The sequence below is a fragment of the Nycticebus coucang genome, chromosome 12 (assembly GCF_027406575.1).
Source record: "Nycticebus coucang isolate mNycCou1 chromosome 12, mNycCou1.pri, whole genome shotgun sequence".
NCBI lineage: Eukaryota > Metazoa > Chordata > Mammalia > Primates > Lorisidae > Nycticebus > Nycticebus coucang.
In genome coordinates, this window is record NC_069791.1 from 62,361,580 (window position 1) to 62,389,216 (window position 27,637).

The 27,637-nt window shown below is 45.2% G+C and overlaps 2 protein-coding genes across 4 annotated transcripts in view; one reads left to right on the forward strand and one right to left on the reverse strand.

The window, feature by feature from the left end:
• The window catches only part of C12H7orf50 (chromosome 12 C7orf50 homolog), a 145,255-nt gene that overhangs the window by 75,704 nt on the left and 41,914 nt on the right, over window positions 1-27,637 (reverse strand). The window lies entirely within an intron of this gene.
• GPER1 (G protein-coupled estrogen receptor 1) lies at window positions 1,997-15,182 on the forward strand. The gene is made up of 4 exons (XM_053554828.1): window positions 1,997-2,231; window positions 12,623-12,725; window positions 12,772-12,842; window positions 13,020-15,182. The coding sequence occupies exons 1-4, from the start codon at window positions 1,997-1,999 to the stop codon at window positions 14,162-14,164; spliced, it is 1,554 nt and encodes a 517-aa protein (XP_053410803.1). The 3' UTR covers window positions 14,165-15,182.

Genomic DNA, 27,637 nt, shown 5'->3' on the forward strand with positions numbered 1-27,637 from the left:
ATTTAGTCTACAGAATACACATATCACATTGCTGTTAGACAAATGAGACAGACACATATACACATGCACAGAAAAGTATCTCTATTAAGTGGGAAAAGTGAATAATAAATCTATGTACAGAAGCCAGGTACTGAACACCAGCCTGTGTATGTAACAAACACATTTCTAAATGAACAGCAAAGTCTGGGGGATATATAGCAAACTATTGTAGATACTACGTGCCAAAAGAAAACTGGCAATTTGCTTTTGTGCTACTCTGAGTTTCACATCTGCAATCTGAGGTCACACTGTGTGCATCTGCTAGCTTGGCCCCTCAGCAATGAATAGCAGGATCCTGGGCCCCACCCAGACCAGCAGCCCTCTGGTCGCTATGGCCACCCCACAGGAAAAATGAAGCTGCGTATGGAACCAGCCCCACCTTCAAGCATCTGTTAAAGTTAGGTTACCAATTTTATTGTTTTTAATTCCTTTCAACAAATAGTAATACTATCTCCCAGACTACTATTTCCCATTCAGTTAAAATTTATTTATTATTATTATTTGAGACAGAGTCTCACTATGTTGCACTCAGTAGAGTGCCGTTGAGTCACAGCTCACAGCAACCTCAAACTCTTGGGCTTAAGGAATTCTCTTGCCTCAGCCTCCCAAGTAGCTGGGACTACGGGTGCCCAGCTATTATTTGTTGCAGGTGTCATTGTTGTTTAGCTGGCCCAGGCCAGGTTTGAACCCGCCAGCTTTGGTGTATGTGGCCAGAGCCGTAACCACTGTGCTATGGGCGCTGAGCCACATTCAGTTAAAATTTAAAGGGAGGAAGGGGACATTTGTGTGGAAACAAACTGGAGTTCCTCAGTACCACAGTCAAAGCCCTACTGAGGAATTTGCAGTTCAGCTGTGATAAAGTGATCCTGACTGAATGGGCAGGGCGTGACAAGCTCAGGGAGCTAGCATCCAGAGCCTGAAGAGTGCTGAGAGTATTCTAAGAGAGGATGGAATGGGTTAGACCAGTGGTTCTCAATCTTCCTAATGCCACAACATATTTTCATTGTTACAAAGGGGTTGCAACCCACACGTTGAGAACCAACACACAGGTTGAGAACTGCTGGGTTAGACTTTCTTAGGATCCAAAAGCCAGATTACGAATGCCTCCAAGCAATGCAGACTCCAGGCAATTCCCTTGTGAGGGCAGAGGCCTCACCTAGAAAAAGCAGGAAGCACTGGATGGACTCAATTGACACTTCCAGAACCCTGCTCCCTGAAAAATCACTCACCACTATCTTCTTTGGAAAGATAAACACTGCTGCAAAGAGCCTGCTCACTGTCCTACAAAGAGTAGTATCCAGATGCAACTGCATTCAAAGAATGCACTTTAGTTGTGAGCAACAAGGTTCCTTTACTGAGGACCAGAGGAAGTAGAGAGGATGCTTAGAATCCTGCCCCATCCTCCAGGACCTCCACTCTCCAACTTGAGCCTTGGGACACCCAAGGAAAGAGGCACAGCAATTCCTGGGGCTAGGTCCAAGCTTCCTCATTCTGAACATGCTTTCAGCAACACAGAGAAGATGGTCCACAGAACAACCTGCACTCTAACCAGGGTCCCAGGTCCCATCCCTAACTTACTGGCACAGGCTCTGGAAACATCCTCCCCTGCCTCTAGCAAAGGCTAGAAGTTAGGGGCCCTCTTGGAAAACACAGTCACCTCAGTGCTGAGTGCCCTTGAATGCTACAGCATGTGCTTCTCCCCACAGACAAGTCTCACGACACGTCCTTGGTGAGGGACCTAGGCTGCGTTCCCGGCTGCCGAGGGCATCATAGCATCACAGAGCATGTCTCCAGCTAAATGCACATCTGTGTGGCTCTGTCTGTCCCTACAAGCTTAGCAACTGGGCTCTTCAACCTGGCCTGCTTCCAGTAGGGCTGCACTAGACAGGGGCCTTGGAGGCCTGAGAGGCGAATGTCCAAGGTGATGCTGCCGTTGCTAAGCACCCACAGATCATCCATGGTGTGGGTCTTCTCTTTCCTCACCAATGTCTGCCACATGGTGTTTCGTATGTATGAGTGGCAATGTGTTGCATTCTTGCTGCCTGGCACCTCATCCTGTCTGCTCACAGGGGACCACGGCAACCCCTCTAGGGAAGAGAGGGGCTTGGCTGACATTTTGGGTTGTGCCTTCTGCAGGTCTCTGCTAAGGGCCATCTTCGTGGACCCACCTGGGAAGCTGCACAACGTGTCAGGTGAACCTACTGCCCACCTGGCACAAATATGAAACTGATGAGGTTCAGCCTGGACCCTGTCCTGCTCACTGTCAGACTGCCCTAGTGGGCAGCTCCTCCCCAAGGAAGTGGCCTCTGCTTAGCTGGTGGTGCTGGCAGGCGTAAGTCTGTTGGCTTGCAACTCTCCTGTGACATTACATTCCTCCAGTGGGCCAGGATGACACTAGGGGACCACGGCTCCCCTAGGCTGAGCACCTCTGGAATCTTGCAGAACAGGCCCTGTTTAGGGAAAGCTGTGTGAACTCCCTGGCTGCCCCTTTCCTCCATAAGCCTTGCAGGTTGCACTGCTGCATTCCAGAATATGTCATCCAAAAGTGCAGAGAAGAGGCTGACAACAGCATTTCCTTAAGAAGAGCAGGGAATTAAGTCTGAGGCCCTGCCTGCCAGACACAAGCCAGATGGGCAAGTGACAGAATCTTCCTGATATTTAGGAAACAATGTTCATTTGATGAAACTCAATCTACTTGGTAAGATCCAATGGAAAGATGCTTATTAAAAATTACCTTTCTGGCATTCAACTCAATTTATGTGAAAGCACTATGGTCTCTTGGCCCAAACCAATAATCACACCTAAAGGAAACCCTGAAACCCAGGGATCAAGGTCATGTGGAAGCAAAAGTAGGCCCCAGACACATACTTGATCTGGTAAAATGTTCCAAATTGTGATGACGGAATTCTGTGACCTATCTGTTTATTAGTTGGCATTTTTCTCTACCTTTACCCCCAACCAAATGACAAAGAAAGAAATCTTAAAAATAAAGACATTATTCAAATAAAGCTATAGCTATAGATGGGGACGTCACATTTTGGTGACCCCATTCTATGCTGAAATCATTGTCAGTCGAAATGCATTTACTGGCCTGGCCTGCCTTAAACATGCTCAAACACTTACACTAGCTGACAGCTGGGCAAAATGATCCAACATGAAGCCTATTTCATAGTAAAGTGTTGACTATCCCATGTAATTTGAGGACTGTACTGACAGTAAGGAACAGAACAGACATACAGATAACCTGAAATATGGTTTCTACTGAATGCACATCACTTTTGCACTACTGTCAAGTTGAAAAGCCTAAATCGGGGACCACCTACCTACATTATAACTTGGTCTGAAACCATCATAGCTGGTCAGCCTTCAACTCTGCCAGAAAGGATGGGCAACATAAATCTTGTTAAAAACAAAGAAAGTCTGTCTTTTAAAAATGTTTCATTATCAGGCGGCACCTATGGCTCAGTGAGTAGGGCACCAGCCCCATATACCAAGGGTGGCAGGTTCAAACCCGGCCCTGGCCGAACTGCAACAAAAAAATAGCCGGGTGTTGTCGTGGGCAGCTGTAGTCCTAGCTGTTTGGGAGGCTGAGGCAACAGAATCGCCTAGGCTCAGGAACTGGAGGTTGTTGTGAGCTATGTGATGCCACGGAACTCTACTGAGGGAGATAAAATGAGACTCTATCTCTACAAAAAAAAAAAAAAAAGTTTCATTATCATCAGAATGTAAGAATATTACCCACAAGCTTAAAAAGCACTAAAATAACTGGTATAAATCCAGTGTTTTTGTTCTACTGTGACCTGGTAATCAATGCCCCCTCTAGGCAGGTCAGTGAAAAGCGCTGTTTTAAAAGCCTCATCTATTCTATCTGACACTGCCGAAAGGCTACTAACATATGAAATATAAAAATACAAAATACAATAATTCACCTAATTCCAAAATTTACATTCATCATTCTTGCTAGATTTATATTAAGAATTTCTTGGTTAGGCCGAGTATGGGGGTTCACACTTGTAATCCTACCACTCTGGGAAGCCAAGGTGGGTGATGGCTTGAGCTCAAAAGTTTGAGACTAGCCTGAGCAAGAGCGAGACCTCATCTCTACTAAAAATAGAAAACTACTGAGGCAAAAGGATTGCTTGAGCCCAAGAACTTGACATTGCTGGGCACTATAATGCCTTGGCACCAGATTGAGACTTTGTCTCAAAAAAAAAAAAAAAAAAGAAAAGAAAAAAGATTTCCTTGGTTGAATAAAGAGATGTGTAAGGGAAAGGTGTCCCTTTGACTTTATGAAATCTGCGCCTTTGATACCTTCAACTTTAATGACTACTTTAATGTTAGCCTGCAAACTAAACAAAAGCATGTCTTTTGTTAAGTTTATGTTTTCAATGTTTACATACAGATGGTGCCCCAAAAATGTGATATACATTTTAAGAAAGGAAAAAACTGTAGTAAAATTGTAATACTCAATATATGTTGATAATAGTAGTTATTCTGTATATTGTATCTTGTATCTCTTATAATTGCAGAAGTCAAATGTGACTTGAGTATTATAATTTTAACACAAAGTTTATCTTTCTTAAAATGTTATATATTTTGGTATCCTTTGTATTTGCCTTACTTCTTTAGAAGAAAAAAGACTTGGTTCTTATATAATTAAGAGTAACTTCTGCCACAACTATGATTCAGGCTTCAACCTTACAAAAGAAAACTACGTAACCTAATCGTATGCACCCCCATGTTAATCTGAAAAAAAGAGTAGCTTCTCTAATACACTATTAAATTTTTCAAATGCCCCCTCACTTACTCATTTACATGCACGAGCCCTCAATATGGCAAGAATGAGAGGTCTACTCACAGCCTATCAGAAGTTCAGCAGGGAAGTTTAGCAGGGAAGACAAATGACAAATTGGAGTCTAGGAGGGAAACTGTTCCTTTCTGCCTAGAATAGGCAGGGCCAGGATAAACAGGATCAAGACTGAGAAGCTACAGTTCTTTCTCTACCTGATACAGTGATTTTTGATTAGATGCTGGACATTGTTAATTTCCCTCATTGAGTGTTTGAATTTTATTGTCTTCTTTTAAAGAGCATTGGAGTTTACTCTGGCAGGTAGTTTATTGCTTGAGGACAGGCATAATTCTTTTGTCAATGAGAGTCTAGAGTAGCCCCACCTCCAGCGCCAGTTTCACCTAAACACTTAAGTGTGTCTTTTCTGGGGTCTTTACACATTGTCACATCTGTTCAAGGATGTCTCTGTGCTCTGGCCAGTGCCCCACATAAACTCCAGGAGTTGTTTAGTTTGTAGCTAGCCATCAGTTGTTCTCAAACTGGCCTTATGAATTTTCACACTCTGTATTCACAGAGTTAGCCAAAGACCCCAGCAGACTGCTCTCTAAATTTCTGGGGCTCTTTCTTTATGTTGCACCTCATCTCCTAGAACCATATCCTAACAACTCCAGCTCCCTCAGCCTCCCAAGAATCTAGTCTTTGTCCCTTTCACCTGGCCCCGTCAGGAATCCCCATACGTATGCCGTGAACCACAGTCTCCAGGAAGCCAGGCGAGTACCAGGCCTCACCTCATTGACTTCCCTCATCTCAGAGGTCAAGTCTCCTGGCCTGTTGTCCTAAAGTCTGAAAACAGTTGTTTTCTGTAATTTACCCAGGTTTTAAAGCTTGTGGCAAGAGTGCAAGTTCCCTTACATTATTCATCATGGCCAGAAGTGGAAGCATCTAAATTGATTTATAAACACACCACAACAATAGATGCCAAAGCTTGTTAGTTTTAGACCCAAATGAGGCCACTGAAGGTTTCTGCATGCTCAGGGCTCAGGAGAGATGGCTGCTTCTAGCACTGGGGAAAGAGATATACAAGGTGAGCACTGAGTTCCTTAAATACCTTAGCTAAAGAAGTAATTTTTGAAACTCTGCCACAACAATGTAAATTAGTGGTTCTCAAACATTTTCTTTTTGGCAGTAGGATCCTTTCTTTAAACCAAACTTAAAAGGGGGCTGGACATATAAAATGTTTAAAAAAGGCTCTGCTCTGATTGGAGTGGGGAAATAAAAGGATCCACAATATCTTAGTTTTAAATAGACAAAATCAGAACTGAGAGTGCGGGTGGAGAGAAGGTGGGGCTGGGGCAGAGACCCAGGTCCGCAGCCTCTCCTTCTGGGGTGCTGCAGCCCCACTGCAGGTAGCTCACCCTCATGTGAGCTACATGCATTGGCGTGTCACTCCCAAAAACTGAGGGGATAATCCAGAATGCTCCTGGCCACCTAGACCTGTGCAAGCATGAGTACTGCGCCTGTAGAGATGAGTGGCCGACCTGTATTTAATGCTGGGGGGGCAGATATTGTGCTGGGGGCTGGATGACCATGATGGTCTTTGAGCACAGGAAGTGCCTTCTCATGAAGGAAAAGGCTAGAAGGTGCAACTGTTGAGATCGACTTTCTAGGAAACAGCCTCGGATGTGGAGATGGCATCTGTGCTCAGCACACTGCACTGTGTGGTGCGCACCTGAGGTCTCACGTCCTCACACTCCAAATGGGGCCAGGTCGCCTGCCTCAAGACATGCCCACTTCCACCAGAATAGGTTGTGATGGGCCCTGGGGGAGGGAGGCACCTGCAAAACCCTGCCCCTCACTGTTCTGCTTCCAGGCTCAGCAGACACACACCCATAAATGAAGGTTCCGCCCTTGGCATGGTCCAACATCCTGGGCGATTCTGAAGGCATCAGGAGAGAGGAAGCCGCTGTGGGTGTGCACCACTTCCTGCCTGGGCCGTCTGAGGGAGCCCTCCCAGCTGCCACACACTGCCGCAGGGCTTGCACATGTCCCCCGCTCCGCATCTCTGGGGCCAGGTCTTTCTTTATAACAGGGGATTACTAGCACTTGTCTTGCTGAATGCTCCAGACTGTTAATGAGGATCAAACATGCAACAGCACTTTGCAAAGTATCACACAGAGGTGAGTGACATCAGCAGGACCTTGCAGGTGAAGGAAGACACTCTCTGCTTCCCTTGACTTCAGATCATCAGGGAAAGTGTATGAACGTTGCATGTATTTCTCCAAGCCTTAGGCTGTGTTTTCCAGCATACGTTAACTCTAACTTCTCACTCACACAGCTGGGGTCCCAGCTATAACCCTGATCATGGAAGCAATCCTGAGAACATTTCTGACAAGCTGTCTACCTAGCGAGTTCCCAAAGAAGAACAGAAGAGCCAAAATGAGCAGCTCATGGCAGGCACGAGTTACCACCTGCGAATAGTAGTAGCAGCAAGGTAGTGGGAGAGGCGGCCCCACCTTGGAAAGTAGAGAGAGGGATATTTGGGTATTTTATAGAACTATCTAGACTGTAAACCACCACCTCTTACACCTCCACTTCACAAGCTCAGAAAGGATAAATCAATCACCCAATACCAGGTGGCAGTCACATGGCATGGGGAATAGAACCAGGCTGGAACCCAGCTGTGCCCCAGACACCTGGGCTTGGCAGCTACACTGCTGAGAACAGGGAAGGAGGACCCCAGACTGAGACCTTGACACTGTTCGTGCCTGTGGGAGGTGTGAGGATGACTCTAGCCTCAGAAAGAACTAAGGGTGAGAATGAGGATGAACTTGCAATGTTCCCTCCATGGTCAGTGTGGTGGAAAGAGGGAGCCAGGAAAGCACCTCAGCCCTGGGACTTCTCAGAATATGAGAAGGTGAGGGTAAGGGGTATCTGCATGGGCACGTCACTCAGGCAGGCTTCTGAAGTCAAGAACAACCTGCCTGACTTTATTGGTATTTTTGTTCTCTATGCATTATCCAACATTTGGCTGTGTTTCAAATTTAACTAAATGAGGAATGATCAGGTTTGATTCCCTTTGAAGTTCCTTCCATTTACCCTATTCTGGGGATAGATAGGAAAATATTTTCACTTTTTAAAAAACTGATAAAGATATCAAATTTGACAATGACACAAGTACGTTATAAGATGACCATTAACATGGGATGCATTTGATGAGATGGCCAAGGCTGCAGCTCCACCAGACTCAGCCAGTCCTGGATCCATCCTTTGCCAGCTGTGAGGCATCGGCTACATGACTTCCCTCCATGGTCAGTTTTCTAATCTATGAAATGGGGGAACAACAGGCTCATCTCACAGGCTCTATGGGAGAATCACCTGAGACAATACCCACAGTACGAGGCCCAGGGCTCAGCTCACAGAAGCACTCATTAAATGCCAGGTTTTATGCTCCATAAAGACTTCCACAAGCCTTCTCTCCTCCCCTTACCCTCAGAAGCATTAACTAGGTCCATGGACAGAAGTTCCTGCCATCTGTGTCCTATCTCTTATACTAATTAGTTATATGATGGTTGACAAGCCACTCAACCATCAAATGCTTTAATAAGAAGGCTTTTCATCTCCAATTCAGCTATCTGATTCTACGCCTTAAGCAGAAAATCTAAGAGTATCAGCCAGTCAACATCCTAGAGCAAATTCACCAGAAGCTGCAAAGATGTGTGAGTGGTGTGCTCAGCAACCCCTGACAGTCTAAAGTGCTTCCTTAACCCTGGGACAAGCAGCAAAACCAGGAGCTGTGGGTTTTCGCAAATAGGGAGCAGCTATTTTTAAGTGACATGTCCTGGCTATTTCAAGGTCTGGATTTTTATTTTACTTATGTATTTAACCCAGAGGAAGTTATACTTTCTCATGACTCATATCTTTCAAAATGGTGTCTATGTTGGAGACGTCTTGACTTCACAGCTGGTCCAAAAATGTCCAAGAACAAATCAGCTCTGTATTTTATCATTCAAATTTTTTATAAAAGCTAACATATTAAAATCATAGAACTTATACAGCAGAAAGGAACCCTGAATGTTAGTATTTTTCCGTAAAAAAATTAACATAACACTCTGATTAAAAATATCTGTATATTTCCTAAAATATGTATCAGAAAGATTTTAAAACGTCATCACACAGAAGGCTCATGCATAGTGAGCTCATCACCAAACAGAAAGGGGCTGCTGCATGGGACAAGATACAGCACCAATGAGTGTGGTCCCTAGGCACCTCTGCCTCTCCTCCAGGAAGACCATGAGGCTACCACACTGCTCTTCAGCTATGATCATCTGAGCTGTTCAGACTCAGTGTACAAAAAAAGAGTTCAATCTCACCACTTCAAAAAGTTAAAAAGATACCAAGAAGAAAGTATTAATGAGATCAACTGAAATTTAATTTCTATGAAGATCCACAGCTGGCCTGAGCAGTCAGCCTAAAGCCCCCACCCCACCCCACCCCCTACTTCCTACCCCTCGCTGTGCCTCTCCCAGAGCCCTGGGCAGAATTACCACCAGCGGGTGAGGCAGCCAAACACAGGGCTGTCCAGACACTGGGGACGAAAGAAGTTTAATCTCTGATCACACAAGCTCAACAAATGAGCAACAACAAGAGAGGGGAAGGTCTCTGCAGACGACACCCAGGAGACCGGGATTTACATGGCTGTGGCACTGAGACATAGCTGACACCAGAGAAAAACTGCAGATGGAGCATCCCTTATCCACAATGCCAGGGACCAGAGTATTTCTGATTTTAGATTTTTTTTTGGATTTTGGAATATTTGAATATATATGACGATACAGATATCTTAGGGTTGGATTCCAAGTCTGAACACAAGATTGATTTATGCTTCATACAGACCTCACAAACATAGCCAATTTTATACAATATTTTTAATAATTTCATGCTTAAAATAATGTTATGACCACATTTTGGCTGCAATCTGTCACATGAGGTCGAGTGTGGAATTTTCCATTTGTAGCATCATGATAGTCAAAAATTTTGAATATTTCAGATTTCAGGATTAGGTATGGTTCAACCTGTACTTAGGTTCCTAATTTACTTGTCAAAAATACCTGTTATTTCTTGGGTTTAAATTTCTCTCTGTAAATGTCTTTGTGAAATTCATAAGTTAAATTCTATGTATATTCATATGCTACTGTGTTAATGTATAAAATTTCGTGTTCAGTTTTAAAGACAATCAGTTGCTAAAATAAGCAAGAATATCTCTTGTTTTAACAAATGATGATAGGTTATTAGGGTGAACAATATTTAGCATAATTCCTTCAAACTTTAAAATAAATTTGTATCGATGGGTGAAGAAAAGCAGTTAAAGTGGAAACTTCCATAAAAATGGCTAGTGGGATTGAGCTCATTACCAAAGCATGGAAGAAAAAAGGCCAGCAAAAAAGTGGTTAATGCTGGCCTTAGAAGGAAGCAGCCAGAGCGAGTCCAGGGAGCCAGTCCAGGGCCAGAGTGGGCCCTGGGAAGCCTATAAAGCCACAGTGCCAAGGAGGCCACAGACAGCACAGACACGCAGAAGCTTGCTCAGGGGACTTTCTCCACCAGGGCTCCCCAGGGCGGGGTCTTTTTTTTTTTTCCCCCCACTTCTGCTAAGCATTATTGGGGAAGTTGAATTCCACCTTCAGGACAGTTTCAAGAGCACCTCCAGCCTGAAGGAGCTAGCCAAGGAAGCTTGGAGAGACATCGAGTCTGCTTACAGGTAAGCTCAGTGCTCACTCCTGGGGCAGGTGGCAAGGGGGGGAGGAAGGAAGAGGAGTCTCACCTAAATGCAGCCCTGCCCTGGCAACAGCACACAGACTGGAGAAAAGCCGCACCCCCTGGTGGGAGCAGCACCCAGCCTGCAAAGCTCAAGGTACAGACCGCTCCCAGGGATCCAGTAAGAAAATGCCAGGCAGCTCTGGTGGCCTCCATACAACTCCAGCAGGGGCTCTGCCTGAAGTGCCTTTTACAGTGCACACTAAAAACACCAAGATCCAGTATTCTGTCATACTCTATTAAAGCAAGAAAGCATGTCACTCTAAGGACACAAGACATCCATCCACAGCTCTGCCCTGCACTATAGTCCCTCAGTCCCTCCTAAAACCCGAAAGCTATAGATGGATTAATATTCCTGTATAAAGGCACAGACCGAATAAAACTGACAAAAATGTGCTCTCATTTTTCTAAATCTGTTGAACAAGCAGTGGAAATCTGAAATAAAATATCTAAGTATTTAATATTCACCTTTTATAAACTTATGGCCAATGTTTATGAGAATACTGGGTCAGGAGCAAATTTTACACTAGGTTCATATATCTTTTCATTAGACTATTATGAAACAGTATTTTCCAAGAATCAAAAGACTCCATTTACATGGAAAAGAAACAAATGACTCATTTTTAAAGTGTTTTCCCCAGAGTTTATTTAAAAAATTTAAGCAAGACAACAAACATACGTTAAGGGTTCTGTTATTCCTTACCTTTCTTCTAATACTGCAGCCTCAATTTTCTAGAATTTCCACATTTAGAGAGCAAAGCAAGCACTACCGGCAGTTTTTAAGAAGAAATTAAATATAGAGGTTAAATACAGAGGCTTTCAGTATCACAGACAGAATCCGAGAATAGTGACATTTAGCTGTTCAAATTGGTATTATTTACTAGAGATGAATAAAAAAATGGAAAATAACTAATAAAATAAAATGTATCAACCCCAGCTAAGCAAATGTGATCAAATATTTTGAAAATAATGACTGACACCAAGGCAGTGTTTTTTCTTTTCCTTTTTTCCCTTAAAGCAATGTTTTAAACTGATTGGTCAATAAATCTCTAGTCTGGTTTTACAATACTTTAAAATAGTTCCTAATGATTTCAAAAGGTAAAACGAAAACTCCCAAAACAAAACAACTCAAATCCATTTTCATACTCTAGGGTTTCTCACCCTTAGCACTACTGGCAATTAGGCAGATAATTCTCTGCTAGGAGGCCAGGGGATGTGTCCTGGGATGTGGAAGAGGCACCCCGGCCCCCACTCACTAGGTGCCAGCAGCACCCTGACCTGTGACACCCCGGTATGTCCAGGGGACCACCAAGGTCCCCTGGTTGAAGACCTTACTTCCCTCCAAAACTTCCAGTCCACAGTGATTTAAGCAACAGGAAACCCCTCTATCCCAGCAGAGCCGCCGCACTTACCCACATGCCATCATAAATGAGACCCTGAAGGAGATTTGCTCCACTTGTTCCTAGGTGACAAATGGCATTACAAAAATATATTACGTTTTACAATGATTTGTTACAACACTAAATAAAATTTTAAAAACCATGTCCTAAATCAATGACCATTTTATTTTTATTCTCTTTCATTCTATACAAAAGTTTTATTTTTTGGCACCCAAACTTAGTACTAACATTAGCAAAAAAAGAAACTTTTAAAATCTATTCTATTGATTCTGTTTTAATTTCCACAACTGAAATATTTTGGATCCACTCTTTCAGAAAAACTGAGCTTTTCCCTTCCCATCTTTCTTTTTCCAACAGCTACCGAAGTAAGTTTTACTTCCTCTTCTAATTATTAGCAGTTTTCCTAAGATTCCCATACTCAGCGTCCATGTGAGTTCATGAGCCTGGACCTCTCCACTAGGGGAGTCACTGTGCCTGTGAGGCTGACTCACTGTCCCGGCCTCAGCTCAGACTAAGCATCTTGGGAACCCTGAGCAAGGAAAACAAGGTACTTTCTACACCCATTTCTTCTGCTTCCACTCAGTGGTAACCTCTCTCCAAGATAATAAAACACAGAGTTCTGGCCCCTCGTGGTACTTGTGCTACACTACTGAGACCTGGCTGGAAGCATCAGGCTCTGCTGGAAGGTGAGGCCATATGATGAGACTCAACCTCTCCCGTCTGCTCTCCCAGGTGCCCAGAAAGAAGCAGCACCAGGTACGCTTTGAACACGGAGTACACCCCAGGAAAGGACCACGGCACAGGTAGCCTCCAGTTACCCCACACAGCAGCCAGCAATGGGCAGTTAACAAACCCAAGCACTCTGGTGACGAATGTTTCTGTCTTACAAATGTCTGGCTCATTTCAAAGAGAGCCACCTTCCTTTCTAAAGATGGATTCATTGATGAAGACAGATTTCTGTGCGCCTTTCGGCAAATCCTGAACACTGCCTAGAGTGGAGACCAGCCGTGACTTCCAAGGCTGTGGCTTAGGCATGGCGTTCTACCCAGGCACCCAGCCTCCAGCCAACAGCAGCACTGCCCCAGAACTCAACCTGTCCCACCCACTGCACAGTGCTGCCCTGGGGAACCAGACAGGCAACCTCTCTGAGCACCAGCAGTACGCAATTGGCCTCTTCCTCTCAAGCCTGTATATCATCTTCCTCTTCCCCATTGGTTTTGTGGGGAACATCCTGATCCTCGTGGTGAACATCAGTTTCCGTGAGAAGATGACAATCCCTGACCTCTACTTCATCAACCTGGCGGTGGCAGACCTCATCCTTGTGGCAGACTCCCTGATCGAGGTGTTCAACCTGGATGAGCAGTACTACGACATCGCCGTGCTGTGCACCTTCATGTCCCTCTTCCTGCAGATCAACATGTACAGCAGCGTCTTCTTTCTCACCTGGATGAGTTTTGACCGCTATATCGCCCTGGCCAGAGCCATGCGTGCCAGCCTGTTCCGCACCAAGCAGCACGCCAGACTGAGCTGTGGCCTCATCTGGATGGCCTCTGTCTCTGCCACACTCATACCCTTCACTGCTGCCCACCTGCAGCACACCAAGGAGGTCTGCTTCTGCTTTGCAGACGTCAAGGAAGTCCAGTGGCTTGAGATCACCCTGGGGTTTGTGGTCCCCTTTGCCATCATTGGCCTCTGCTACTCCCTCATAGTCCGTGCCCTCGTCACAGCCCACAGGCACCGAGGCCTGCGCCCCCGGAGACAGAAGGCCCTGCGGATGATCCTGGCTGTGGTCCTCGTCTTCTTTATCTGCTGGCTGCCAGAGAACGTCTTCATCAGCGTCCAGCTCCTGCAGCAGGCACAGCCAGGGGCTGCACCTTGCACACAGTCTTTCCGCCATGCCTACCCCTTGACCAGCCACATCGTCAACCTTGCAGCTTTCTCTAACAGCTGCCTGAACCCCCTCATCTACAGCTTTCTTGGGGAGACCTTCAGGGACAAGCTGAGGCTGTACATCGAACAGAAAACAAACCTGCCAGCTCTGAATCGCTTCTGTCATGCTGCCCTGAAGGCAGTCATCCCGGACAGCACTGAACAGTCAGATGTAAAGTTCAGCAGTGCAGTATGAAGAACCTCGAGGACAGAGCGCCAGAGGTGGCACTTCCTCCCAGCAACTGCACACAACCAAGCCATGGTGAGCAGAGGGACAGATCATGCTGTGTTTCTAAACCTCAGTCATACACTGCTATGGTCTCTTCAGTGCCTCAGTGACAGTCACGCTTGCTTGGTCGTCTTTGGGGTTTTTGAGGAAAACTCACTATGAGCCCTCCTTGATTTTGCACAGCTCACACAGAACCACCACAGTCCAGAAATGCTTGCTGCAGACCATGTGACTCCAATATCAAAGAGCTGCTTAATACCGGCTCCTCTCTGCACACCCTGTTCCTTCAGCAACAAACAATTCTAATATTGTCCAACAAAAGCCAAATGGAGAGGCTACTTTGGATGAAATATCTTAGTTACAAGGTAAACCTACAATAAATCCGCCAAATTGGGGTAAAAATGAAGCCTGGAGACAGAATACACTCAACTGATCTGACTTAGACATGGTGGTATGTTTTTCATGCCTATGGTTTGTAATTAGGTACATGCTAATCAGCGTACCCTAAGTTAAAGAGGAAGAGAAAAGAGCACTGCTTATGCACAGTTGAGCACCCGCAATCTCTCAGAATGACACCAGTTGCTCTGTGTAGCCTCATCAGTGACACAGGGCAGCTTGGTCTGTATCAGCAAGGAAGGCTCTTCCTGAATGAAACATCCACCTTCCTGATCGGAAATGCTGATTTAGTTGCCGTTTTGTTTACTATGGTCTTTGTCATTTCCTTACTGTGGAATGAGACCAGGAGAGTTACCCTGCAGGTCCATGGGATGCCTCTGTGAGATCCTCTGGCATATGTGATTGAGGAATTTGCCTCACAAAAACAATAGCGGGGACAAGGACAACATGTAAACATTCTCATTAAAGTATAAAAACAGATAAACTGAAGACTGCTGGTGACATTCAGCCTTTGTCAATAAAACAGACTCATGTGTCGATCCTTCTACTTGGTCTAAGCTGTCACTAAGTGGGTTGGGGATAAGGGTGGGATAGGATCTTCAGCAGGAGAATCATTCCTCTCCCAAACAGAAAACACAGCCCTATAGCCTCACAAAACTCACTCCCTACCCACAGAACTCTCTTATAAGGTCCACATGTAGCCAGCGGGGAATAACCAGCTGGCATTTCTTGGATGTCCAAAATGCTACATTCTAACACCTCCACTGCAAGGTCCTTGGGCACTAGGATAGTTTTGATACAAATGCAGTGGGCAGGTCTCAGCCTTGCCCAGCCGTCTCTATAATATACAATCACTTTTTTTCCTACCATATACACTTTGCAGAGGGCATCTGCAGAGTGGCTAGCTGGGAGGGCTCCCCTCCTGCTCCCTCCTGCATTCCAGCCTGAAGCCTGGCCTTCCACTTCCCATTCTTCCTGCCTCGCCCATCCCCAGAGGGCCCACCTCCCGGGTGTTAGCAAAGCACACCAGAACAGGACCCGCAGGGCAAGGAAACATGCACAGGAGTTTCGCCGGGCTTCCCAAAGGAGAAACGACTGCTTCAATCATTTTTAATGGTTATTTCCCATTTAAAGCCATGATGATTTTTTATTTACAATAATATAAAGCTAGATGTATAAACAAATTTAAAGGGAGACAATTTAAAGAAAATATCTGGAAGAAAACAGGTGGTTAATGGATATGGCAAAACTGAAGCCTAAATCAAATTATGTAGCGAGCCTAAGAAATTACTCTTTCCTCTTTTTCCACAACACTGTGCACTGGTGGTTGCCCAAGGCCCAGATCTGGCAACAAGGAGGTGCTTGTGTCCCCTTAACCTAATCACCATGGGCTCATATCTCCTCTCAGGAAGAGTCTGCTCCAAATTGTGAACTCACAGAAGTGGCATCCCCAGGGAGTCACGCCCACTTAGGGCTCTCTTAATGAACACCCCACCTGAAAGCCTGAGTACAGGACAATGAACACCAGCTCAGGACAGCCCCCACACACCAGCAGGTCTCGTGAGAAGTGGAGGATTCTCAAAGGTGGCCAAACCAGGCTCACATGTGGCACTGCCCTGCAGACCATCGGAGTACCATGGGGCCCCTGTGACTCAGATGCCTGAGCACCTTCCCTCCCCTGCCCCTTACAGAGGTCCTGGGACGCTCTCCCCTTCAGTCCCCATCAAGGCCCCAGTGACAAGACTCGCCCTCCTCCCCAGGAGTGCTCCTCAAAATGCACAGGGCACAGTGGGACAGGGCAACATTTTTACAGCATGAGCACTTCTGACCTTAGGTGGCTGACAGGGAAAGACCCCCCAAGAAAGGAGGCATGAGCTGTGCCCGCCACTAGGCAGACAACTGAACAAGGAGCTCACCTAACGCGCTCACCATTCCTACCCAGCTTGAAAACTGGGTAATAGACAGATGCCTTTAAAATATGCAGAGACTGGAGACCCAACATTTTTTAACTTTTTACCTCTGATAGGGAATGGGTGGAGAGACAGACAAGGAATAAGGCCTAGTCTCTGTTCATTACAACAACCCTAGGAGATACATGATCACCCCCATTTCTCAGATGAAGATACTGTCATATCATACTGATGGAGTATGGTACTGACACTGTTCAAAATCTTAAATGGTAAATGGCATAGCCAGGAATTAAACCTCAGTCTCCCTAGCCCCAAAGCCACGTTCCCTCCTCTGCAGCACTGGGCACCACCTGGCATCTACTGGGCAGAAGCATTCCATGCAGAAATCATGAAAAGCTGGGAGCCAAAGACTCCAAGAGGTCAATGAGGCAGAATGAACCTCTCCCCTAAAGAAATGCATCGACAAAGCCCCAAAATATCACTCAAGGGTCAGCTATGATTTCTGTCCTTCTTGTCCTTCTCCGTGCTATGACATAAGCAGCTTCGGTCGAGCGCTCTTCTCTGCCTCTGAGATCACGAGGACAAACCTGCTCCTGCCTGCACATAATAGACACCACTGTCATTGCTCAGAAGTGTCAGGCCTGCCCCCTAAGTACCCTCCACAGCCCCAGGATTCTTCAGGTGGTACTTCAGGCTCACGGGGCTAGGCACAGCCCTGTCACGAAGTCCGGGAAGCAGACTTCCTTGGCCTATGACATAGTCCACAGTCCAGCAAATGACAGATATGCACCAGCTGACCAACAGGGCCACAAGAAAGGCAAGTGCAAGGCTGGGGACCCTATGAGCCAGAGAGTGAGCCAGGGGCCTCTAGAGGCTCCTTGACGCTGAAATGTTAGAGCTGGTGTTTGTGAGACAGGCAGGATGAGTTCAGCCTGCCCAGCAGGGACTCAGTTCAAATTCATGCCCTGCTCATCCATCGGAGAGGGAGGCTAATTCAATTATTTTGAACAGGAACCCATACGATAAAATCAAGGCATTTTTTAACTGCTTTGTTGTTTCCTCATAATTCAACTCTCTCCTGTACATTAATGCTTTCTAAACCCCATGAAGAGTTCAAAAGTACCTAACTGTAAGCACAGGAAAAACCTTTGTGTTAGCACTGAATATGATTTCATCATTTTCTTTGTGCTTAATAATTAACTCTTGACTACATGAAAGTGACACGGCCCTTCCTGCCCTTCCTAGACCCCCTGGTGAGGACAGCAGCACTGATTTATAAACCTCATGTGCTTGCTACCACCTACCTTTGTTGGGAGACACTACAAACAGATCATTTTAGTAGGTTGTTTTTTGCAGTAGTATGGGTGAAGCAATTCTGAAATTATTTTCCATGTTTTATGTATTGAGCACCTCAGGAAACGTGTGCTATTCTTGAAGTCAGAGTTCTCTGAGGGTGAGAAAGGAGGCACAGCATCCAAGGAGAACCCTCAGAAAAATGGACAGAACTGACAGTATCAGTGTAAACCCAAGATTTCTAAAGTAAGCATGTGAATGCACCCATTCACACATGTATGTGTCCTAGGTGTAAGTATATATGCACACATGTGCACTCAAAGGCATGCTCGTGTATACACATACATATGCATGCATGTGTACATGCAATCAGATACCAACACACTACTGGCATATTCGTGAGCTCTAGCCACTCGGTCTAGAAAAGAGGACTCAAGCAGCTGCAGCCCACCTAGCTCCAGGTCTGGCCTCTGACATCATCATCCTTAAAAAAGAACCAGGGCTCCTGGGAGAAATGGCTGAGGCAGGCCAGGTATAAGATGACAGAAGGACAACAGGCTTCATGGACGTGAGGGGGTCACACTCAAAGGAGACAGTGAAGGGCTCCCCTGGCCAAATCTGGGACATTAAGATAATTAAGAAGAGCAAATAATTATACACTGTGAAAAAATAAGAATGCATAACTCCATTCCAATAACAGATATAAGTAAATATGAACAAATGCACACATGCACAAACAGACAGAAGGGGTCTCACGTATAGCAGTGTTGGCTGGTAAATGTGGACGGGTCGCTGGAAAGTTGTCAGATGTCCCAATGAGACTGGGGAAGCAGGATCCTGCACAGCCAGACGTATCTCCACGACGGCACATAACGCACAGGGAGAGTTGCTGCACAACACATGGGACGACCCCTCAAAGAGTGATGATATCAACATCATCAAGAAGAAGAACACATTGTAGTCTAAAAATGCACACCTGAGTCTAATCAGGAGGCAATATCAGATAAATCTAAAATGGAGACAGAGAGCCAATACGCACCAAAACATCACTGTCACAAAAGACAGAGTTGCTGCTCCAAATTCATTAAGAAAAAAGAGATGTCAAGACATGATTGCAAGAGGGACTTTACCTAACAATTGAAATGAGTGTAACCTGGCTTATTGTACCCTCAATGAATCCCCAACAATAAAAAAACAACAACAACAACAAAAAAAAAAAACTATTTGCCAGATTCAATAGGAGTTCGCCCAGGCAAGGAATAATCATTTCTCAGAATTCTGATCTCACTAAGGTTTGCCAAAATGAGCTCAGGTAGTGATGATAAAGAGGAATAATCTGTATTTCTGCTGACCTTGGTGACATTTGGTGAGTGTGGTGTGACAACGGTCACCTTTCTTTCGAACAAAGATGTATGATATGTCAAAAGCAAATTAGATCCAGTCTATAACAAGGTTTTGCTTTTCATCATTTTCCCTAAATTAAGCCTTGTGTGAGGATGAAAAACATACACTGAAAGCATTCCATTTACTAATAGTGAGCCTTATCTAGTCTCCTACCTCATTGCGTTTTACTGTTGTTCATGCATCAGGAAGCAACGACGACTGAAGTGTCTCGTGAAAACTGATTGATTCAGTGTTTCCTCCATTGATAAACAATAATTTCCCATAAAAATATAACAGAGTGCTAATACAGAAGAGAAAGGTAATCTCCCTCAAATTATTTAAGGCCTACTGCATAGCTTCCCCTGGACTTTTACAAAGTGATCTGAAATACGTATGCAAGTTGTCTCTAGGTCCTCTGGCCTAGCTCACAATAGGTCTGAGGTTTTCTGAAATGCCATTCTCTCTGTAATGTTCTCTATAAGTGGCCTTAATAATCATATATTATATTTGTCTAGTGTTTTATACTAATGTTTACATCTCAATTAGCATTTTCGTGTTTCTCAATTAATAAACCAGCCATTTATTAAGTAAAAAAAAAAAAGAAAAAAGAGATGTATCTCTCTAATCACAACATGGATCATAGAGGAGATAATCTACTAGGAAGAAAAAAATGTATCACCCCAAAAAATATGATCACCCATAGTGGGGTCAACTGAAAAAAATTAGAGTATTTTGGTATGTTAAAGTATTGTATCCATGTGCAAGTTTTGTGACTAGTAACTGCTATGGTTGTGCAGAATAATGTTCTTAGGAAACACACATTAAAGCATTTGAAGGCGGGCAGTGCCTGTGGCTCAAGGAGTAGGGCGCCGGTCCCATATGCCGGAGGTGGCGGGTTCAAACCCAGCCTTGGCCAAAAAACCACAAAAAAAAAAAAAAAGCATTTGAAGGCAAAGGGTCCTGATACATGTGACTTGTCCCCAAATGGTTGCAAAAGGGAATACAAACAATAGGTGGAGTGTGAACACAAGCGTGCATATAGGTATCAAATTTTCAGAATATCAATTCCTCATCTACCCAAAAGAATTGAAGACAGATGTCCAAACAAACATCTGTACACCCATTTTCAAAGCAGCACTGTTCAAAATGACCAATAGGTGGAAACAATCCAAATATCCATCAATCAAGGAATAGATACACAAAATTGGTACATCCACACGGTGGAACATTATTCAACCACAAAAGGGAATGAAGCACCGACATATGCTACAAACACAGATGAACCTTGGAAACATTGTGCTCAGTGAAATGAAAAAGACTATATACTGCATGATTTATGAAATCATGACAGAGTAGACAAACCTACAAGAAGGGAAAGCAGCTTAGTGGTTGCCAGGGACCCCAGGGAGAGAGAGCCATTGAGAGATTGCTAATAGATATGGGACTTTTTTGAGGGATAAAGAAAAAATTTTAAATTAAATAGTGGCGATGGTTGTACAAATCTGTGACGACTAAAAACCACTGAAGTACACACGTTAAGAGAGTGAATTAATGGTGTGTAAATTCTATATCACTAAAGCTGTTGTTTAAACAACACTGCTCAAGCACTGGACTGTGTTCCTATAGTTGGCCTTTCCTTCTTGGATACAAGCCAGTCTCTGCAAAACAAGCCAGTACCTCTGAAATAAGTGCTCAGTGATCTACACCCCAGAGCGGCTGAGGCCCAGGACTCTGTACACACCTCAGCAGCAGCCACACGACAGTTCCTAAAGATGGAAAGGTTTAAGCCATCTGGAACTCTAGAAGCTATCCTCTAACATTTATTGTAAAGCTCCTAATTAAAGTTTTCTCCTCTTACTCATTGCCTAGTAATTCAAGCTTTATTTTCCTTTCCACAGTGGGAAACTAATTATCTGGGGTGTCCTTGGATATGCTTTTAAATTAAAAAGAGAAAAAGAACGTTAATAAAAATTTAAGCTGAATGTACTAAACCATTCTCTGGGATCACTCACAGGGTGGTGAAGAGCGGCTCCACCTCCTGCTGAGCACAGTCTCCAGGGGGCCAGGAGACCGGCCAGACTGGCGGTGCCCCTTGGCTGGCCCACTCCCATCTGGTGATGGCCCAGGCGTCACTGTCTGACACATGCATCAGAAATGACCAAGGCAGAACAGAAACATAAATCATCATCTCATTTACTCTGCACTATTTCTGGATGCTGTTCACTGGGGGCAATTTGCTGGGAACTCCCAAAAAATACAGCCTTATAGCTTAAACCATTCTAGGTCATTTTCGGTCTTTTATTTTAGATTTGTGATCACTACTCCTAGAAAACAGCAGAGACCCAAGGGTGCATGAGCCATGTTTCTGTGTGGGCACAGGCGCGGCACACTCAGGCCTTTCCTCTCAGATCAGGGAGGTGGTTCTGGCTCCACCTTTCCCCATCAAGATTTCTCATCTGAGACTTGGGGAAGAGAATGCCCAATTGCCTGGGAAGTACTCACTGAGTACCTTTTCAGAGACTAACACTGCAGCGCCTCATTTCAGGTTAAATTAGCACTCTGCCTTTCTAGTTTCCTGGAAGGTGAGTAGTGAGCTGGCTCAGCTGGTACCAGAAATAAGAGACGGGGTGCAGAGGAGAGGCTATCTGTGAAATGCCCCCAGACTCCCAGCCCATCATTGTCCACTAAGTGTGTCCTTAACTCCTGGGTTTCACCCAGGATCCCCAACCTGGGCGCCTCCAGGAAAGGACCCTCCATACCAGGCATAGCCCCATCAGAGCTGCTCGAGGTCCACTCAGCCTTGAGCACCAGTTTCAAGGGACATAAGGCCTGGGCAGCCCTGGCACTGGCTCTTGGCATTCCAGATGGCCCCGAGCTGACACACACACTACCTCAGCAGGTGTGCATCTGTGCACACAACCGCAAGCTCGGCTTCCACATGTGCCCAGATCTGTGCCGTCAGAGTTACCCTTAAGTCTCCAATTGTCCTGGGGGCAGGGGTCACACCTGGGAACTGGGATGGAAACAACCTGAAATTTATCACAAGAAAGAAGCCTCCAGAAGGCCCAGTGACTTTCAAAGTGGCCAATAAGAAGGCTGGCTCTGTTAACGCCAACATCTACTGATATGAGGCCTCTTAAAGGGGAAAACACAAGTGAAAGACAACACTGCCCTGCTTCCTCCTGCACCCTCCCTGTGGTAGCCACCTGCTCACCTACTAAAGGGCCTGTTCCACCTGCAGCCTCCTGGCCTGCTTTCTCGCTCAGGTGTCTCTCTCGCCACTGTAATGCAAGTTCCTTGTGAGAATGGACTGTAGGTAATCATGTTAAGTTCCTGGCACAGGGCTCTACAAGCAATGGGTTTCAGTGAGTAGTTCAATGGACACAGGTCAGCCACATAGCCTGCAATTCACTGCAAAGGAGGGGACAGCCACAGTCCCAGAGAGATGGCAGCCACCCAGTTAAGTCACAGAAAGCAAGGAAGTGGGTATCACTCACATGGCCACAGCCCTGCTCAGAACACTCAGTCTTTAGAAAACAAGACAGCATTCTCCTTTGCTGACTCAGAAACATCCACCAGCCAGAAATGAAGACAATCAGAGCCGGCTGCTGTCTCAGCTCACTTGTCTCATCCTTTAACTCTGCCCACTCTGATTCAAGAGGTGATGGCTGATGGCCAGCTGAATGCAGAGCAAACTACCAACTTCTCGACAGGCAGAGTTCAAAAAGCAAAAGGGATTTGCCTGCAGAAATCTTCACAACAAAGAGAACTCTCTCTCCCCAGGGAGGGTGGAAAGTGTGTTCTGAGCCCACCGACCTGTTTCATGGCACGAACACAGTCTGCCAGGAAGTCCATGGAGGCCACAGGATTCCAGCCTCCGGTTCCGAGATCAGCTAGGGCACAGAGACACAGAGACACACACAGACATGCTCAGATTCAGGCACGAGTAAATGCACATCTACACTGACACGCTACTGAAACCCACAAGATTATTAAAAAGCCTGACCAGACTAAGTGTTGTCAAGAGAAAGGCACATCACCCATTCTTACTAGCTGCTAGTGAGAGTATAAACATGATTTAGGGGAGGCTACTTCCAAAAGGGTCCCACTCCTGACACACTTGATGTGACCCTCTCCTCGCATGTGGGCTGCACCTGGTAACATGCTTCTAACACACCACACAGCAAAAGGGATAGGATGGCACTTCTGAGATTGGGACACCCAGGTTTTGTGCTTGTGCTTGCTCACTTTCTCCTTGACAAAGGAGAGGCCCTCAGTCTACCAGCCCACAGGGAACCAAGTCCTTCCAATACGACTGAGGGAGGTAAGATGCAGAGCACCCCCATCGAGCTTTCAAGGGGGCTGTGGCCCTGATTGGCACCCTCATTGTATCTGCATGTGCAGCTCTGAGTCAGAGGACCAGATTCCTGACCCACACAACCTGTGTCGATTTAAGCCACTGATTGTAGCCAGTTGGTGCACAGCAATAAATAACTAATTCACTGGGTTTATCCAGTGGAAATGAAGAATCCATCCCAGGAATATCCCAAGAGACACTTGTGCACATGCATGACAGGGCACATGAGTATCATCATAGCACTGTCTACAATCGCCAAAAACTGGAAGCAATTCAAGTGACATCAATATGAGAATGGATAAACTATCGTACATTCATACACTGATAAAAATTAACAGTAGAGCTACATATATCAGCGTGGATATTTATAAAGTATAGCCAAAAAAAGGCCAAATTAAAAAAAATGCAGAACACAACTCCACCCATATAAAGTTCAAATGCAAGTAAAACCAAACTGTGGTATTAGGGCTGCTTACCAGGAAAGCAAAACACAAGCTCTAAAGAAAGGCAAGGATATGGTCATAAGAAGACGCAGCAGCGCTGTTTTATTTCTTGATTTGGGCATGATTTCTCTGAAGTTGCATGTACCTCCAGATTTGCACAATTTAGAATAAAAAAGGGGGAAAAGAAAAAGGAAAAAAGTCGGGGGGGGCAAAAAAAAAAAAGAAAAAGGAAAAAAGTCTACCGTGTATCATGCTTATCTGTAACCATAAATAAAATTCTTCTACTTGATCACAGCTGCTAAGTTTAGAACACTAGGCCCAACCTAGAATTTAATACTAAAGTCACTGTCATTCCCCAAACAAAATGGTCTTAAACCAAAAGAACATTTCAAAGCACATCTTGCCTTCTATACATCTGTTTTTGAAATGTAAAATAAATAAAGGCTAGAAACTAAATATAACATCAGGAAAATTAGATGCAGAATTAGAAACATCAGAGAAAAAGAACAGCAATTCTTTGCCTCAAAATATAGTCTAGAGCAGAGGTCCTCAAACTGCGGCCTGCGGGCCACATGAAGCGGTGTGAACTATATTTGTTCCCATTTTGTTTTTTACTGCAAAATAAGATATGTGCAGTGTGCATAGGAATTTGTTTACAGTTTTTTTTTTAAACTATAGTCCGGCCCTCCAATGGTCTGAGGGACAGTGAACTGGCCCCCTGTTTAAAAAGTTTGAGGACGCCTGCTCTACAGGGAAGAAGCTTCCCCTACAAGGGTCAGCTCAAGCTGGATGGGTGGGGTCGGAAATGGGGTTCGGGGAGCATGGGGAAGGGCAGAACACTCACTGCAGGCTACTCAGCCTAACTCCGACCCAAAGCCTCACAGTCAGCACCTCTGCCGTGGTTGCACCCCAGCCCAAGAGGGGCTCCCCTCAAGATGACCCATGCTCTGAGCTACTCCTGATCCTGTGGCTGCCCCCATTGCAGACACCACTCAGGGCAGAGCCCTCACTCAGTGCACACTCACCTCCTCCCCAGAAGCACCAGAGACATGCAGAATTCCCTGCCTCCCTTTCACTTATAAAGGAGAGTGTACTGTTTTCCTTTATGAACTCCCAAGTAAAGCTTAATCTGCCAATAATGAAAAGGCAAACTTGGAAAAAAAATTGAGACTGAATTTTCTACATATAATTCATCCTGAAGAAAAGACATAAATTCCCCTATCCTTTCAGACGCAGCCAGGTAAGAAGCCCAGGAGGAGCAGCCTTGTGCCCAGGGCCTGGTGGCTCCTCATGGGTGGCCTCAGGCTGCAGTTCCAGGGCTGCAGCGCTCAGTTTGCCCCATCCAGGGCTCCTGGCTTCACTGGAAGCTCCCACGTGCAGCATGAAAAACAATTCCCCTCATTTGTTTTCTTGGGCAAAGTTCTATTTTCTTTTTAAAAACAAAGGTCCATAAGGTTGTATAAACCTTGGGACAGTTCTAATTTTCAAGTCCCTTATTTGGATGAGCCAGTCATGTCAGAGTTGGGGGTGTTTTGTTCTAAGGAAGAGAACTCAGGAGCAGGAGAAAGAAAAGGCCACATGTTTGAATTTGTTTCTTACAAAACATAAACTACCAGGAAACTCAATTTGTATGCATGGCACTATCTCTAACCTCCACCCCTAGTTTCTACTTCACATCGCCTCTCGAGACGTGCTTGAGATAGCACACCACAAGAGCAAACCAGGACAAGAGCACCAGCATCTGGACCCCACAGGTACTTAGGGACACAGAATTGCTCAGCAACACCTGCCAGCACTGAATGAACCATTGAGAGCGTTGCCCACAGGAGGGACCTGCACAGCACGCTGTGAGCCCAGGCTCTCGGCCAGTAGCAAGGCTTGGCAGAGAGGGAGGTAGAACCACCTAGCACAGATGCCCTACAAGAGCAGGAACCTCCTTGGTAGGAACCCCAGTCCTGTGTGTACACAGACATGCACAGATGCACATGAACACAGGCACACCCTCCACATGGCACCCATGTATCCGTCCTGGAGGACTTGGGCTCTCCCCTCTGGGAACACCCAGTAAGGAGGCAAAGGAGATGCCTTCACACATAGAAGGGTAATTAGTGCTATAGTATGTGGCTGCCAAAATAAGGAAGATTCCAAAACCCCCTTCTGGGGCCCACCAGAATGGTACTCTGTTAATCTTATTCAAAATAAATGTACCATGTGCCTGTAATCCTAGCACTCTGGGAGGCCGAAGCAGGTGGATTGCCTCAGCTCAGGAGTTCAAGGCCAGCCTGAGCAAGAGCAAGATCCTGTCTCTAAAAAAATAGCCGGGAGTTGTGGTGGCCACTACTCGAGAAGCTGAGGCAAGAGGATCACTTGAGTCCAAGAGTTTGAAGTTGCTGTGAGCTATGACACTATAGCACTCTACCGAAGGTAACAAAGTGAGACTGTCTCAAAAAAATTAAAAAAAAAAAAAAAAATTTCAAATAAGCTTACCATAGACAAAACGTGGAAACAACCTAAATGCCCACCAATTCAATAATGGATTAACAAGCTGTGGTATGTGTATACCATGAAATACTATTCAGCCATTTAAAAAGATGGGGACTTTACATCTTTTGTATTAACCTGGATTGAGTTGGAACACTTTCTTCTTAGTAAAGTATCACAAGAATGGAGAAGCAAGAATCCAATGTATTCAATTCTAATATGAAGGCAATAGATGACCTAATACAAATCATCATAAGAGAAAAACTCAAACCAATTCAAGGTGGGGGGTAGGGGAATGAGGGAGCAGGGGAGGCTACAGTGTATGGCACACTTCTTGGAGGTGGGACACAATTTTAAGAGAGACTTTACCTAACAAATGCAATCAGTGTAACCTAATTCCTGGTACCTCAATGAATTTCAAACAATAAATAAATGAATAAATTTACCATTACACGAGGACCACAGGACCATTTTAATTCTCTGCACTTTACCATTTGAACAACAAGGAACATACCCAAGCCTGTGTGTGGCAAATGACAAGTGACCATGGTCTGGGTGGAAGATTTCCTTTGGGTGAAAATACAAAAGTGTAAGCTGCTATTGGTGGAAAACTCCACCCAAGGAAGGCATTTTCATTAAAAAAAAAATTTTTTTTGAGACAGAGCCTCAAGCTGTCACCTTGGGTAGAGTGCCCTAGCATCACAGCTCACAGCAACCTTCAACTCCCGGGCTCAAGGGAGTCTCCTGCCTCTGCCTTCCAAGTAGCTGGGACTACAGGCACCCGCCACAACACCTGGCTATTCTTTGGTTGCAGCCATCATTGTTGTTTGGCGGGCCCAGGCTGGATTTGAACCCGCTAGCTCAGGTGTGTGTGGCTGGCGCCTTAGCCACTTGAGCCACAGGCGCCGGAGCCCATAAAATTTTTTTTAAAGAAAAAGTAGCTGTCAGGTGTTATCAACACAATAATTGTTAGAATGACATTCCACACTACAAAAACATGTGGTCATCTCAGAGTATCTGTGGCTGAGAAAGCCGTCATCACATGAATTACCCTTTATTTGTATTTCAATTTCCAAAGTTCAACTGTACCACCAGGCTTCCTGCTATGAAACCCAAGACTTCAGAAATTCAGATCATATTTTCACATATGGCTTAATTTAAACAGGTAACAGCAGTA

Coding starts and splice junctions, on each gene's coding strand:
- GPER1 (XM_053554828.1), top strand. CDS start 1,997: ATGGTGTGGGTCTTCTCTTTCCTCACCAATGTCTGCCACATGGTGTTT. Junction 2,232..12,622: donor GAAGCTGCACAACGTGTCAG/GTGAACCTACTG, acceptor GCTTCCACTCAG/TGGTAACCTCTCTCCAAGAT. Junction 12,726..12,771: donor GCATCAGGCTCTGCTGGAAG/GTGAGGCCATAT, acceptor CTGCTCTCCCAG/GTGCCCAGAAAGAAGCAGCA.